This window comes from Teleopsis dalmanni, chromosome 2, assembly GCF_002237135.1.
Source record: "Teleopsis dalmanni isolate 2A chromosome 2, ASM223713v2, whole genome shotgun sequence".
In the NCBI taxonomy this organism is placed as follows: Eukaryota; Metazoa; Arthropoda; class Insecta; order Diptera; family Diopsidae; genus Teleopsis; species Teleopsis dalmanni.
The window spans coordinates 83,073,550-83,090,813 of record NC_051847.1 but is presented as its reverse complement, the minus strand read 5'-3'; the positions used below and the strand labels follow the sequence as shown (position 1 = coordinate 83,090,813).

At 29.7% G+C, this 17,264-nt stretch overlaps 1 protein-coding gene across 6 annotated transcripts in view; it reads left to right on the top strand.

The window, feature by feature from the left end:
* Nucleotides 1-17,264, top strand: part of LOC119678394 (protein N-terminal glutamine amidohydrolase) — a 26,488-nt gene extending 9,224 nt beyond the window's left edge. For 5 of the 6 annotated variants that reach the window (XM_038090202.1, XM_038090201.1, XM_038090200.1 and 2 more), the window contains exons 3-6: nt 12,457-12,610; nt 16,149-16,297; nt 16,539-16,663; nt 16,756-17,263. In XM_038090202.1, coding sequence (XP_037946130.1) covers nt 12,457-12,610; nt 16,149-16,297; nt 16,539-16,663; nt 16,756-16,889 — 562 coding nt within the window. In that variant the 3' untranslated portion in view covers nt 16,890-17,263. Of the gene's footprint in view, nt 1-2,943; nt 3,120-12,456; nt 12,611-16,148; nt 16,298-16,538; nt 16,664-16,755 lie in introns of those variants that run through there. The other variant, XM_038090203.1, reaches the window with a different exon arrangement.

Below are 17,264 nucleotides of genomic sequence, written 5' to 3'. Positions count from 1 at the left end.
TAAAAATAATGTTAAAAAATAATCTTAAAAAAACATGAATCTAAATAGTTATTTATATATTTGCAAATCTGAAAGTATCCACTTTATTTTGAAGAGGTGAATACTATTTTCAAGAAATAAACTATACAGTTTAGGAGAAGTGTTCAATTTACAGAGTTAAACGATATAGGGTGTTAAGAGTTAAAGCATCTACATATATCTCAAAAATGATTTGTTCAAATCGGTTACTTTATATAACAGTTTTTAGTCAATGTTAAATATTCTTTATAGGGTATGAAAATTATAGTGGTCCAGAATATCTTCTTTTCATATTTTCATGAGTGAAATACAATTTCGAATTTATATTATTCCTTTTACTTAAACAGTATTTTGGACATTTCAAAAACGGTTCAGTTAAATTGCAAATTTCAATTGCTGTTAGATTAAATGTAAGTCCACCTTAATTATAATTTAGTATTATAATCACACATTTCTGATGTCCAATCGAAAGTTAAAAGTAGTATATGTATTGAAATGCAGGTATATGATAATAGTGGCAATAGGTAGAAGTCAATGTTAACCACAGTTTGAATATTTTCAATTTTAAGAAATAAGCAAACTCCTAATAAGAGGTCAACGCCTTAAAAACATAGAGTCTATGTTATATAGTTTTAATTTTTTTTTTGCAAGCATTTTGAATTTTTATGACTGCGAAATTTTAGTTTTTATTTTTGTGATATTTGCTAGCACTTTTTCTACAAATCAAGGAGGACTCTATACTCGAATTTAATCGAAATACTTCATTTACGACATTACTGAAGAATTTTTTAATCAAATAGGCAGCTAAGCAAATAAACAGTTTCACAAATATTCCTATTACCTCCTCTTCTACTTTTCATGAAAACAGATACCTTTGTTTTTATTAGTAATCACTGCTATTCTTTATTGTAAAACTTTCTGTTAGATATAAATTTTTATATCTGTATTCTGGCAAACTATTTTGTTTTTGGTTTTTTAAATTAAATTTCAAAATTTACCCAGTTTATTACATTTACTTTTTGCTTGCTACAAAATATTTTACTTAACATTTTATATTTTTATCTTAACGCTACTATGTTAGATGTTCTACTTTCCTCTTTTTTTTTTCAATAATGTGTCATTACTTTAGAACACTGTTAAAAAATTAACTTTGTCTAAGTTGGAATAGTCCCTTAATCTCACATTTCAGAAATTTTACCTCAGAATTTGTTGCTTTCCTGTGCGGAACAAGCACACTTACCCATTAAAATACCAGCTGGTGTAGCCCCTCACAATTGCAGACTAAAACAAGAGTAAAAATTCAGCAAAAACTTTTTCATTTATTATGAGTTTGATTTTTTTTTTTTTTCATATTTCCACATAATCATGGTAATGAAGTCTTGTAGTCTTGTAGTCTTGTTCTTTCTTTAACATTTCGTACTCGCATATGTACAGATATTTTCTCAATTACTTTTTTGTTGTATGTTTTTCCGTGAAGCTTTGAAAAAGTTGTTGAGGAAAAGCTTTCTCAAAATCCCACAGGACATTTTCATTGATTAATTCGCAACGCAGCGCAGCGCAGCGCAACACACAATACAACTCAACATAACGCAACGCAACGCAACGCAAAGCAACGTAACCCTATAAAACGTGTGACTGAGATGGAAAGTAGAAATTCATGTTATGAGGCTGATGCTGATGCTAATGCAAAGGAATGAAGCTGTGGGTCTCCGATGATGCCTTTCTGGCATACTAACGCACAACTTTTGGCATTTCGTCATTGCCGCTGATAAACTGCTGTGCGGGTTATCTTATTTCTATCACTTTGCCTGCCCGTTCGCCCTATCACTGCTTTTCAATACAAAATTACGGCATATAGTGCAACCTGCGGTTGGAGGGCAAATTTGTGGCAATTGACTATGGCTAACAACTCTATACATGTACCATATATATTCATGATTCATGAATGGTGTCATTGGGGTTTATTCACGTGTAAAATTCAATGCCTAAATGGACATTGATGCGTTGGGAATATTTCAAAGTAGTTATTTGCTTGCGATTTGTAAACACTTCGGTTGTGCCATATAGTATAGTATACCATAATATAGTATAGTATAGTATAGTTAATGCGCATCGAGAACGTTGAGCACGGGTATGTTTGACATATTTAAGATGTATTAGAAATTGATAATGGCAATTGTGGAAGGGGTGTGAAATGATTGAATGTCAAATTTTGCAAAATTCTGCATATTGTTATGTCAATAAATAAAAAACATTTTATGCTTTCCGGTTTGTTAATAAAAGTTTTTTATTATAAAAGATAAATGATTGCTTTTCAGAATAAATAAGTAATAAAAAACGACTAGGCTTTTTGTCAATTCTTTTCATTTGGTTTAGTAATTCATTTGAATTACATAGTTTAATTTTGGGCTTCATTTAAATATTATATTTATTTCACTCAATTGATATCATAAAACCCAGATATTATCATTTGATATTCAGTTTATATTATTTTTTATAACACGAAAATATCATAATAAAAATCTATCTCAAAACATTTTACATTATTTTCAGAAAATATATACTATATATAAAAGGAAAAATTAATATCAGAAAGCACTTAGTTTAATTATTCGAAATTTTTATTTTACATATAACCATATAGGATATATATCCCACCAACTTGCAAAACGCATTTCGTCAAGGAAATACCAAATACTAAAAAAAAACCTATTGTTAGGATCAAATAATAATCTATCTGCTTGATATAGTTATTTCAATATTATTCCGCAGCAGATTGTGGCATTTTGATGCTTTTTAGGAACTAACATTTGTAATTTCGACTTATAAATTTATATTATTTATTGCTTTTTGAATGTCAGACGTTGGATTTAATCACAGTAGCCAAAAATGTCAAAAATGAAGTTAAACAATTGTATTTTTGTAAAACTGCGTACAATTAAGCTACAGTAGCTTTAGTCTAGCTGAGTCGTCGGTATCAAGTGAAGTTATACGTTTGGATATACTTTCCTCTTTGGGAGGAAGCGAGGCCAATCTAACACTTATGCTGTTCTTTGGGTCGCAGCACCCGGTTGGAGCATGCAACTCTATATGGAAAGCAGGTAATAAATGCAGACGTTTGAAACTCGTAAACCACCATGAAATTTCCATTAAAAGAGACAATCTGAATTGCTGAAAACAGCAAAAGATGTGGCCTCTGACCACCTTGGTATCAGATTTACACCTTCGATCAGGCGTTACAAGTGAAACTCACTTACTATTATTTGAAACAATAGCGGGTGGTGCCTACTGGATATAAGACGCCTCTTTCCATAAATTTACTCTTATTTAGAAATATTGTAATTCCTCTTCCTCAGGGGTGCACTACAGTTACAGTCACAAGCAACTACAGCCAGCAATTAAAGTTTAATCAAGAGTTAGACATAATATTATACTTGTATATCTTTAAAACCTTAATACAGACAGTTGTTACAGTTTCAAGTAGCGGTGCACCTATAAAATGTCTGGTTTCTGGTATTCTAGATTTGAACTTCTTGAGTTTTATGTCGTGAACTATTTAGTTTAATTATTTATTTAACAAAAATAAAGTTTACGGTTATTAGATGTACTTATAGCATAGAAATAAGCTGTTTGTGATAGTTTCCTAGTTTAAACACTGGAAAACCTGTGCCGTAGCTGATTTGTAAAATATTTACTGCATTTAATTAGGTATGTCGTCGATATCCCATAGAGCATTGTTTTAAATATGGTATTATAGTAAAAAATATAATTATTTTTAAAATTTTTTCTAAAAAGCAGAAACTTTTATGTAATGATCAATATATTAATCAGTTTTACCGTTCATTAGGGAGGTAGAGCTGACATTTGTGTAATTGTAGGGAGAACTGTTCCAGATAAAAACAAAGTTAATCATTTTTAGCTAATAATTTGAAGTAAAAATTTCAAAATTTATATTAAGTCACTATAAATTGAGGCATATCGCAAATTACTACGTTAAATTTATCCGAATATTGTTTACAATATGCTTTGCAATTCATTAAACAATTCTCACTAAAATATGCATATCAAAAACAAATTTTGAATTCTTAAACTCGAATTATACCTTTTATATTATAGTGAATTAGTAATTATAAAAACAATTGGTTATGGTAATAACTTTGTAAAGTAAAATAGTGATAGTGAATAACATCTTAATCACATACTCTTAATTAGAACAACAAATGAAATCGGTCTTGATATATCTGTCTATCTGTTTGTTGAGGTCTGGGTAGCCCCAGACAGTAACTAGTCTAATTTTTTTTTTTTTTTGACAGATATAATTAAAATATAATTAATCAAGGATCAAGTCCAAAAAAAATTACAAAATTAACTAAATTACACAGGTCAACAAAAAGAAATTTTTTTTTTATCCTAGATATGTTATTGAGTGATCCTAGAGGTATTTTGCGTGCTGATTCCAAATCTGGACTTAGATTTTTTCTATCACGTCTAGTTTTCTTTAGACAACCAGATTAACGGGTGATTCAAGGGGTGTAGGAAGTGAAGTTTTAAAAACATATTGCAACCCATTTTTTGGTATGAATCAATTAGATTAGCCACCAGATCGCGATAATTTTCAGCCAACATATTTCCTAAAAAATGCTCAACTACATTTTTGAATGAGTTCCACGCGTTAATTTCTGTTGAACTCAATTGCTGTTGAAATTCCGAGTCCTTCAGCAGTTCTCTAATCTGTGGCCCAATAAAAATACCTTCCTTAATCTTTGCCTCACTTATTTTAGGAAATTTTTGCTTCAAATAAGTAAAACCACCATCATTTTTATCCATGGCTTTAACAAAATTTTTAAAAAGTCCTAATTTAATGTGCAGAGGTGGCAAAAGAATATTTTTAGGATCGACCAAAGGCTGGAAGAGGACATTTTTGATTCCAGGAACGAGTGCTTTACGTTGTGGCCAATCTTTTTTCAAGTAATGCAATTTTCTGTCTCTGCTATCCCACTTGCAGATGAAGCAACAATATTTCGTGTAACTAAGTTGTAAGCCTAGTTAAATTGCAATAACTTTTAGGTCACCACAAATTTTCCACTTATATCTTTCGTAGTGAATTTTTTTTAAGAGAAACTGCATATTCTCGTAAGTTTCTTTCATATCAGTTCCATGGGCTAACGGTATTGAGGGAATTTCATTTCCATTATGTAAGAGAACAACCTTTAAACTGACCTTAGAAGAATCAATGAACAAACGCCAATCATCATCGTTGTATTCAAAATTAAGAATATCCATAACAGATAGAACATCATTGCAAAAAATAAGGTTGTTTTCTTGAGAAAAGAATAATTTAAATTCGTCATGGCGAGATCGATACATAGAAATTTTAGTTTTTGGATCCAACAATTTCCAACCCTTTAATCGTGATCCTAAGATTTCACTCTTCTTTTTGCACAACTTTAAATCGCGCACTAGATCGTTTAAATTGTCTTGCGTTATAAGATGAGGTCCATCAGATTTATTAATTCGTAATATTATTATTTATACATATTTATTAATCACGTTATTTATATACATATATTTACATCACGAAAATAATGTATACTATATATATCATATATAAATGAAATACCCAACGCTTAACCCAATCTTTCATACACTTTTCAAAGGCCCGTGAAGGTATGGCTTTTAGTTCCTTCGGCGAATTTTCTTTTACCGATTCAATCGACTCTTACCACGAAGGGGCAATTTGAGTTTCGGGAACACAAAAAACTCGCACGGATCCAGATCTGGCGAATATGGTGCCTGAGCGATGACAGTGGTGCCGTGTTTGGTCAAAAAATCGCGTACAACAAGAATTTTCCATAGTAAAAATCGCTAAATGCACTTGAGGTAGTCTCACATTAACAGCTGCTGTAAACAAACTAATTGTCAGATGGCGCTGAAATTTGTATCATATGTCAAGAAAGGGTGTACTAACATAACAAAAATAATTTTTGAAAAAGGTCTATTACTTAAAAAGTAGTTAACAAACAACAAAATCCGGATACTTTCTGAGCAGTAGGTAAATTACGACTTTATAGCAAAAATATACATTCAACTGTTTTGAAGAATCTAGACGTGATAGAAAGAATCTAAATACAGATTCGGAATCAGCCCGAAAAACACGTCTAGGATCTCTTAACAACGTCTCTAGGATAAAATCTTTGTTGACCAGTGTTATCATTAAATAAATTTGTTTATTTAATAGTATAAATTTTTATACTGTTTTTGCAAACGTCTTGCAAAATTGGAAGATTCTACTTTGACCCAAGAAACAAAAGAAATTGTGTGAAGTAGGTGATCCATTTTCAATATTTGCGAGATACAGTGTGTTAGAGTGTTCATATGAAAAAGAAACTTTAAATCTAGAAACCCTCGGTTATCTTACAAACGGTTTGAGTAGCATGAATTGAAGTAGTCTTTAATTAATGTTGAAGTTATGGTAATTTAAAGTGTACTATTCTTATTTCTGTTCAGGAAAGTGTTGGAAAAAATTGCCTGAATATTTTTAAAGAATTTGATTTGTTTATTTTTATAATAGTTAATTTTTATTGTAGTTAATTTTCTACTACAATAGATGCTTTTGGATAACCGTTTCATTATCACTTTTAATAATACACTAATACCATGCAGAACAATGAACTTTTTACTTAAGAGTTATTATCCATTAATACGCAACTAAAATCAACAATACTTTCATAAAAGGAATCGTTAATTCTTCTATGACTTGTGTTAAATTTTTTCTTTTTTTCTTAAAGTTTATAGAAAAACATTTCAGAGGTGTAAGAGGGTATCTTTATAAATTGCTATTATCAATTTTATGTAAAAGTCAAAGCTTTATTAAAACTAAAGACCATTATTTTAAAGGATGAGAGTCTTAAAGTACAAATACTTATGCGCAGTTGCTTTCAATTTTAAATAAATTTTGATATAAGAAATAATTGATGCAGGAACAAAAATTTGAGTTGTTAGCCATTAATTTTACACATTATATGAAAAAAAAAATTCTTGAGTTAAGGCATTCGTGGATTTCGTATTATTTTCTATTTAAATTGTTGCTATGGAAAATGATGAGGTGAATTTAAAATTACAGACAGTACAAAAAACTCATCATGTAGTAATAAATAAATTTTATCTACCGAGTACGACAACCCCTTACTTAACTATTGAAAATATTTTTAAATAAATATTTATATCTTACCGCAAAGATTGAAATAAAAACATCAAAATTAGATCATAAAAGTTTATTGCATTTCTAACAACTTTTTCAAAAGAAATCTTCTTTGGTTATTACCAATATAATACATAAATAAACCAATATATATATGCGGGCAAATAAACATAATAATTTCAAGTCATTTATGATCTAAGTCAAAAGCACTGCTCTCGTTTTTATTAAAAAATATAATATCCGTAGTATTCAAAAGATTGGCCGCTTGTAAGCAATTTCATTCACATTTCACTATTATAAAACTGGAATGAAATATTTAATTAAATTAGTCATTTTGCAACTTTTGGAAGCAATTTATCTTAAGCACTTAATTAAGCTATTATAGCACATCAGTGTTATTAATCCAAATGTCCACATAATGTATTAATAATGAAAATTAATTACAAAACATTTTGGAGCATAAAGCATTCATTTTATTGCATATGAGCGCAGTCATAAATCAAAAATAAATATTTTTTTAATATCCATAATGCTAAAACCACAAAGTCCCTAAAGCACAAACTTTGAAACCGTAAAAAATTGCACAGTGACCTGTTGCAGGTCAATTTTTTAAAAAATATGTAGAAACTCTTCTGTTTCACTGAAGTGAATTTTCAATATATTAAGTAACATTAAAATATTAATGTATATGGATATACTGACGTTAATTCACATTTTTGCTATTATAGCCAATAGATTACAACTCTCTTTTGATGATTACAACAATCAGATTTAATCACAGTAAATTGTTATTATCTTCTAAGAGCAATATTATATTCTAAGACTCTAAGCATATACTTTTTGTATACTAAATATATCACATCTTTAAAATTTAATGAATTAAAACTGTTTAGGGTACGTTTGGTTTAAGAAAGATTTTGTGGGAACATCGCGTTGAGGTCCTTGCTTCAAGATGTCTTTTCTTCCATGTACAAATGATGTTTGCGACATGTGTGTTTGTAATTCAACAGCTAACTGCATTACTTTAATTCATTCTTTTTGAGAATTTTGTAAAACTCCTGATATTAATTTATTATGATACTTCTTCAGACTTCTCTAAAAATAGTTTCCTAAAAAATGTAGGAATATATTAATACATAACTGCATATTTGCAGTGTGTTTTGGCTTTTGTCTTTTCATCTTGGCAAATCCCGTAAAGAACGCTAAAGATTAGTTTCCTAGTTTTAGATGAATTTATGGTATCCAGATTTATTTAGTCTCGGCGCTTGTAGTCCCATTATGCTACCTAATCTGTGTTTTTTTTTTTGTGGAAAGATAGACTTATAGTTAGCTATAGATAGAGTTACAAGTATAATAGTTGACTTCCTCTTAAGTCTTACTCTTTTTTAAAAATGTTCCATTTTTCGTTAGAGTTCATTCCGATTATTACTTTGGTAGCATAGTTAAAATCTGCTATGTGAATTAGATAAATTGTAGTAGAATAATTAGAGTAATTGTAGTAGTCTTTTGAGAGAGTTGAATTTAAGCATCCTATATTTAGAAAACAAGCTTTCCATCCAATGACTTCAATTTTACTTTGCGACTTTGTTCCCCATTTCAAACGAATGGCTACCAGATAACTACGAACACAGAATAAGGATTTGATGATCTCGTTATATAGATAATGGATCACTTTAGGTTTAAAGCAGCGGTATACCTTTTTGCTTGTTTACAGTTATAAATTGCATTAAGCGGTTTATTACTTTTGTTATCTATTCTATTGTTTGAACTAAATTTCCAATCTACAATAGAATTAAATCAGGAGAGCACAGTGTGTCCGTAAATTTTGTTAGTAGCATTAACTGTTTATTCACAATATGTATGAAAGGTTAAAAGTGTAATTTGTGCTTCTTTTTAAACAATACTGTTTAGATTTAAGAGGCATTTGACATTAAGCCCATCTTAGGAATATCATTTAATTTTAAATAGATATGTACCTAATAGTAATATTACAAAAGTCTCAATAAGAAGTTCGATTAGTAGGATTTAGAATGGTTAAGGCCTGTTCATTCAGGCATGACGTCATATGCCATACATATATTGTTTAAAATTTATCATGAATATAACACATATTACAAATTATTTTCAAAAGTCTAATAATATATTAAAACACTTGGGAAGGTAGAGCTACCTACACACATGATTGTTACCATATATCTTAGATACTTATCGTAAAAGAATTATAAATATAATGAGAATTATATTTCATTGATATATGTGTTATGTATGATAAAAATTAAATTTTAATATTGCTTTCTGATTGTTAGCATTTTAAAGTATTAATTTGTTTATAAATTACAGATTTTAATATAACATAGGTATATATATATTCTTTAATATATATCAAAACAAATGAAGTGGAGGGCAAACCCCTGGTTTTTAGTTTATACTTTTTTTTATACTATATACTTCTTATGAAATTCTCCTCTAACGGAGAATAATTTTTAACAACAATTCTAATACAGTCAAACTTTTATAACTCGAAGTCCAATTTTGCAACTTATGGAGACTTGGAGTTAAAGATTTTTTTTTTGTTTTATTTTTGTTTTATTATTGAAAGAAACTAGAATTATATTTTAAGATATTTATTTATTTAAAATCAAATACAGCACAGAGGTTATAATAAAGTAAAATAATTAGAAATTAGTGTTTGGGATCTTAATTTTTTTTTATTTTCATTAAAAAAAGATTTCAATTTATTCTAAGCCATATAGTGATCATCAGTTAGAGGACATATCATTCGTTTGTAAATAAAAATTCGGAATTTTAAATGAGTCTTCTATTTCATTCTTGGAAGGCTAATGAACAATTTCATCCACCGAACCCTCATCATTACTTTCCGTTCCACTTAGAATTGGATCCACTAATTCAGAGCTATAATAATCAATAATATTGTCATCTGTAGGAAAGGTTGATGTACAAATTTTCTTGTCAAGCTCAATGTAATCGTTAAGAGAAGCATTGGAAATTATTTTATTTACTTTAAATCACTTGCTCAAAGAAGCAACTTAAGAAAGAAAAAAATATTTAATATTTGGTTTAAAAAACGGGACTTCCCATAACAGCAAAATGCGTTTATACTTAAATCAAAAATTCGACTTATAGAATGCACTTTCCCATATCTCTATCGGCATGGAACTAAATTTTTGTTCGAGTTATAAAGAAATTCGAGTTATAGAAGTTCGAGTTATGGAAGCAGAATTGTATGTAATTTGTTCTCTAAAAACTTGGTGCACTGTTTTTGGTTCGAGTTATAAAAAAATTCGAGTTATAGAAGTTCGAGTTATGGAAATTTGACTGTATTTAATTTTAATACTAAAAAGCAGGTAAAGTCTTTTTTACTATTGAGTTAGATTGCCATATTTGAAGAAGCATAATCTTGAAAAATTTTAGCTTTTCTGAATACCAGACCCTGTAACCACTGCCTAACACACCAACATACATTTTTGTAGCATATATATTTTTTATATTACACATGGATTTCATATAGTATGATTGTACTATACGATGAATATATTGTTTAAGGCTCTTGAAAGTGCTTAAAACAGCGTTAGAATATTTGCTAATGCTAACTTTTGCTCCTGATAAAGTTCTCTAATTCAAAACGTAAGTCTGGTGAATTATGAGAACTTCGTTAACAAAAAAGTTGAGCAAAATTGTTGGTTTCGCAACAAAGCGCAAAAGGCAATAAAGTTTGTACTTACCAAATATTAAACTATTCGAAACGGTTTTGAGAGGCTTACACACCCAGGCAATTGTGTGAGCTCTCGTTAAAAAGTTGCAATAAAATAAAACGAATTTGAATTAATAAAACTAAAGGACTCGTACGTATGGCTAATCCTATGCTAGGACGACTCACGTTCTACCACATAAACGAAATGAAACAACTTAATTGTGAAGGAACACGTCAGTAGTACCCTTCAGCCAACAAAACGTAAGAAACTGTTGATTTAGCGAATCGTGCAACAGCTTTGCGGGCTAATTTTGCATAAAAGGATGTGTATACATAAACGCACTATATATTTATACTCGTATATAGAGGCATATGGCGCGTTACATATCAATGTATGTGTTTTATGAATAAATATAAATTCTAATTATTATGGTGCTCGTAGTAAAGTTGTAGTCAAACTTCCGGCGCCATCGTCACTAAAACATGTTTTAATTTGTGCCAAAGCAGTGCTGCTTCATAGCATTACATTGCTTTTAAATAGCACAATTGTATGTCGCTTATCGAGAAAGACATGCAACGAGGTATGAGAAGCGAAATATTCCTATAGAAAACTCTTAACAAAGGTGGGCTTTATTTGTGCATGCATTTTTCTGCCGTTAAGGTGGGCGGTTGTAACTTACAAATAATTGTTGCGTTGGCTTTTGTTGTTTTTGTTATTTTTGCTACTGTTGCTACTGTTCCTACTGTTGCTGTACTCATAATATAGTAGTTGGCTTTAGGTTTATTGTCTGGACTTAAATCGGCTGGCGTCCCTCCAGCGGAGCCTGTCATGCCAACTGAAATCGATTATTATAATTTCACATGCTTGAAAAGGTAAATTTGGTGTGCGCACTGGTAAAGTGGCGCGCTATAAAATTTCCGAGTTGGTGATAAATTATCAAGATGATTGTTACCATTTCGTGCAAACGTGAAAAGGGCGTGTGGTATTAAAAGCGTTAAGTGAGGGCGTCGTAGTCGTAGTGCAACCGTAGAGGGGTATTACTAATATGAAAAAAAAATAAAAATAAAATACATACTGTTGCTTTTAAGAAGCTTGAATACATCGCATTTAGGCACCACCGAGCCGCGTTTTGGTCATTGCAAAGTGCATATTCACTTTTATTCCCCGTGGTCCTTTTAAATGCATGGAATTTTAAGTGCACTGAAAATCGGTTTGTTGCCTGTGTACTTCATTCTATCGCTGTTGACTTGTAACGTTTCAGAGCTTTTATGTTTTATTTTTTATTTATCACAGTTTTCTATATTAAATCCTTTTTTTTTTTAATTTGTCGTATGAATTACCCAAATGCTGACCTCATTTTGTATATTAAAAATGTAAGTAGTTAAGTAGAATCACAAATAAAAAAATATACAAGAATGACAAGTGCTTTACTCTATAGAAAAGTTTAGAAGTATTAAATTTAAATAAAAGAAAAACGTATTCAATTTCTAATTTATTTTGTTGTTTTTCTCTCCGTCCTTGCAGTGAAGAGAATGTTTGGAAACTTTGCGAACAAGTTAAGAAAACACGTATCGATGAACTTTCCAAGTGCTATGCAGTTTTTGTATCTAACGAGGGACGCACAGTGCCGCTGTGGCGACAAAAGGCCGGACGTGGTGATGATCAGGTTGTGATATGGGTAAGTAAATTTCCTTTCTAAATTAGTTTGTGGGTCATAGAAAATGAAGTATTTGAACTTGTATCGTTTTGATTAGAAGCTTATGCATCCTTTGAGTTAATTAAACAAAAAGGCAGTTGTTAGAAATGTTTTTTAGTAGAGTCATATTTAAAAATTCTTTTTAGAATGGTTTCATTGATTAAAAAAAGTTAATGCGAACTATTTGTCTGTCATTTGATTGATAACAAAAGTGTACAGCTATAAACAATTTTACATGGGTACTTAAACAAAAGGAACAAAAGGAGAAATTTAAAGATCACATAATATTACACACCTCAATTTGTTTATGATTGAACCTTCTTAGCATATACAAATCATATTTGGTTTAAACACGTTGCTTTAAATTTAATTATTTAATCATTAAATTTGATTTTAACGTTAGTTATGACGGGAGTGACTATAACGATAGGCAGTACTCGAAACACTTATATGATACATTTTAATTAAAAATAAATAAAAATTTTGTTGTTACAAAGCACTACTGTTAGAAGAAAACACTTCATTAATTAATCATTATCTTTTATCTAGTAATTTTTATTTTTTTAATAATTTTTAATACAAAGATTATTTTTAAGAAATTTTTAATCACAACGGCACATTTATTTGCTAATTAATTCTTTTCCGTTTGTTTCCTACTCGTTTTTGCATTTTAGGCGGTATTAACATAACTTGCACTTTTTTTATTTAACTGCAAACCATTCAATGTGTTCAAAGTAATCGGAGTTTTTAATTTAAAAAATTGGTAAAGGACATAGACTATGAAAAGCAGTAGTGCTTTTTATACATAATATTATTTTCTTGATAATCATAAAGAGAAGGATAGAAAAGGAACATAGATATATACATAGACTATAAAAAGCATTTGTTTTTTTATTGGAAATATAATTTTACTGACAATTGTAAAAGAGTTGGATAGAAATGAAACGCACGTATATATTCATACTGTGTAAAAATCAACAGAACTTACCATTGAAAAAATATCTATAAAAGATATCGCATTTTATTAGAACTCTCGCAACTTTTAGAACTCTGTATTCAACTGACCTTTTTCTGCGTTTGGTCTTAATTACGACTAAAAAAAACAAGGCCAAAAAGCTGTAAAAACCTACAGCTTACGAAAAATATAAATTTCGAATAGAGATATATTGGATAGAGCACAGTCATAGTTCAATTGCAACCAATTTCAACTACTTTAAAAATGATAAAATAAATTTTGATTAACTGCCTGAAATGATATTGATCTAACATATAAAAATAGACTCCACACCAGTTCTAATAGACTCCACACTTCTACATCTTTTAGAACGATTTGCATATATTTTTAAAAAAAGCATGTTTTTGTTGATCAGTTGTTTATACGAATAATATTTGTCTCTCAGAGCGTTCTGCCGAATCAACTCAATGCCAGTTTGTCTAAGGACTGTATTAAAAAATATTTATTCGATGGTTACATATCGTCTAATTACTTATCATATATAAAGAAAACTTCTGCTTACACCAAAATATGACTAAATTGTACTGCAAATATTTACTGTTGCAGTTTTATATGAATTGAAAACAAAAAGTTGTTGTTTTCATTGTCACTATTTTACTCAGATACCGAACCACTTACTCGATATTGTAAATAACATTATTTTTACTACTTTAATACAATTGATTAAATTTAGCGACGGAAAATAATAAATTCAACCTTATCTAAATTGTCTTAATGTTGGCTGCAAGAATGAACATCATAAATTCCAAACTTTATTTTACGGAATTACACTTCTATAGTCGGTGTGAAATTACAATTACATTGTTGTTACTGTAGCTCAATTATGTCTGGGAAAGCAATTATGGTATGTAAAAGTTTGGGAAAATAAACACAAATTATAATTTTTTGGATCATATTTATGTCACAAAAAAATCTTTTAATAGTTTTTTCGAAAATAATTAAATTATCATTCTTATCATAAAGCTCAAAAGAGGTGATAATAACATAAACCAAACACTGACGATTATCATATAAGTTATAAGTTATGAACTTCCCATTAGCTTTGTGGTACAAACTGTGGTCATCGCTTATATATTATGAATATAGTAATCGGATTTCTCTTAAAAGATCAAATGACCCTGTTCGACGCACTTCTAATTTTACTAAATTTATATCAATATAACTCCATGCTAGCTCGAATCAGAATATTCTATTACAATCCATCGTTACCACCCATGAGTGCTGAACTATTTTAATTAATCATCTCAGTGAATGACCATGTTTTTACATATTACCTCTTTATGTCTTTTTAATTTTTAATTATCTTTACAAAACCTATAAATTAACTTAAAATACTTTTATTATTCAGAAAAATTTCAATAAAATTCCGGTCCTTGATTCTGGATAAATGGTCAATAAAAGTAAAAACGTATAATTTAAAGAAAATTTTGTTATCATTAATTAACATTTAGTTAAAAAATAAGCAGTGCCGTAAGGACAATTATATTGAAGAAATTTTCATATATTTCCACATATAGTTAGCTATATGTCAAATATAATTAACTTTCTGCGATATTAGAATTTAAGAATTTTAAGTTGAAGTATTGCACACAATAGTAGAAAATAAATAATGAATGTAGTTTTGTTGTGACTGTACTCAATATCAAGAGTAAACAATTTGAAGCCCCGACATCTTAAAACCTAAGTTATATTGACATGAGTTCGTTTGTAGTTGTTTTACGTGGTTATCTGCCGTAAGGACTCAAAACTGTGGTCGAAATCCAATTAAATTTATGTCTTTGAATATAACTTATTGAAGATAGTTTATCTTCGTTTTTGAAGAACAAGGCCCACCTTATTGAAAAAAGTAACCCCACATTAAGCGAAAGCATAAATGCTAATCTCTTCCTGCGTAACTTTAGATGTTTATCGATGCCGCCATTCTCTTATTCTCTTACTGAACCAACCGTGTGTTCAAGACAACCAATGTTGTTAACACCTGAATCTCGTGATACACATTGCACCACTGGCAAGGTGCTGCTATATCTGTATATATAGCGTAGTAATTAAAGTTAATCAAAGTAGTTGATTCTATTAAAATACATTGTACCAAATGGACGTACCCGGGAAATCAGAAACACATCTATATATATTAATTACTATAATAAAAAATTTATTATAAGTTCATTGGATAAAGTTTAAATCATTCGGTGAATCTCGATTCGCAAATTGTGTAAATTCTTGAATTGTAAATTTGGTATTATTTTGCTCTGATGTTTTATATTCTTAATATCATATTCTAAGCAAAAATTCATTGAATTTATAATATAGAGATTTTTTTTTATAAAGTTTATGTTGCTTATATGTCTTAAAGTGTCTAACTTTGACTGTTTTAAAAGGATTCACAACAGAATTCGCAAGAATTTTTATTTTTTATATGTGATACTGTAGCGCATTTGTAAATGTCAGCATGACTAATAAAAAATTAATGTGCAGATTTAATGTTATTATTTTTTACTCTTTTAGGATTACCACGTTTTTTTCATGCACAACCCCTCACCCAATCGATGTTTGGTGTTTGATTTAGATACAACGTTACCTTTTCCAACTTATTTCCATAAATATGTGACCGAAACGTTCCGTTCAGACCTAGCGCTGAGACCAGAACACCACAGGCAAGTATTTTTGTATTTTTTTATTTTTTTATTTATGTTATTTTTACCGTGCTTTTTTGCCTATTTTTATAAAGTCAGATGACATTTTCACACAAAAACTTTATAGAATAACTTGTTGAACTAAGTAATAATTCTTTTTTTTTCGTTTTCTATTTTTTGTTCTGTGTTTTATTTACTTTATATTTTGTTTTGTTTCTCTCATTTGTATGCCTCCCGATTAACCGCCCACCGCATTACACAGGTTTTTTAGAGTAATACCCGCAGATACATATCTTGTTGAATTCAGTTCGGATAGAAGACATATGAGAAGGCCAGATGGTAGTTGGATAAAACCTCCACCATCTTATCCTCCGATACAATCGAACAGTAAGTAAATAACTGAAAGTACATACTTAACATTTATAAAAATGTAATAAAATAAAAATGTTGATTGAAATTTAATTTTAACTTAATCACAGGCAATGCTCACAGCTTGGGTGATTTTATATGCATGAGTCCTGGCAAAGGACCGGGCACTGTTTATAGCCTATCAGAGTTTGTGCATACGTTCTATAAAGCGCCGAATGCAGTGGCTCAACAAAATAATAAATAATATAACCAAATTACAGCCGATAAACTACAACAAACATAATTAACGCGCAATAAAAAAGCTAAAAGGAACGACCACTTCTCAGTTAAAAGCATGCACCTCTCCTACACCTAAGAAAGGCCCGCAATAAAGCAAGAACTCTATTTAACGGCATATACACTCCGCAGCATTACTTACATGACCCACGACCCACGACCAAAGCAAATGGCAAAACTGCAAAATATACAATAAAAATGCTTTAAAAAATTGAAATTTAACAATTTGTAGCAGAAGCAGACATGACTGCAAAAAATCTCACCAAAAGCAATTCATCATTCTAAATTGAAAGGGGAAAAAAATTTAAAAATATATAATAAAATCCTTAAAGTTTTTACGATT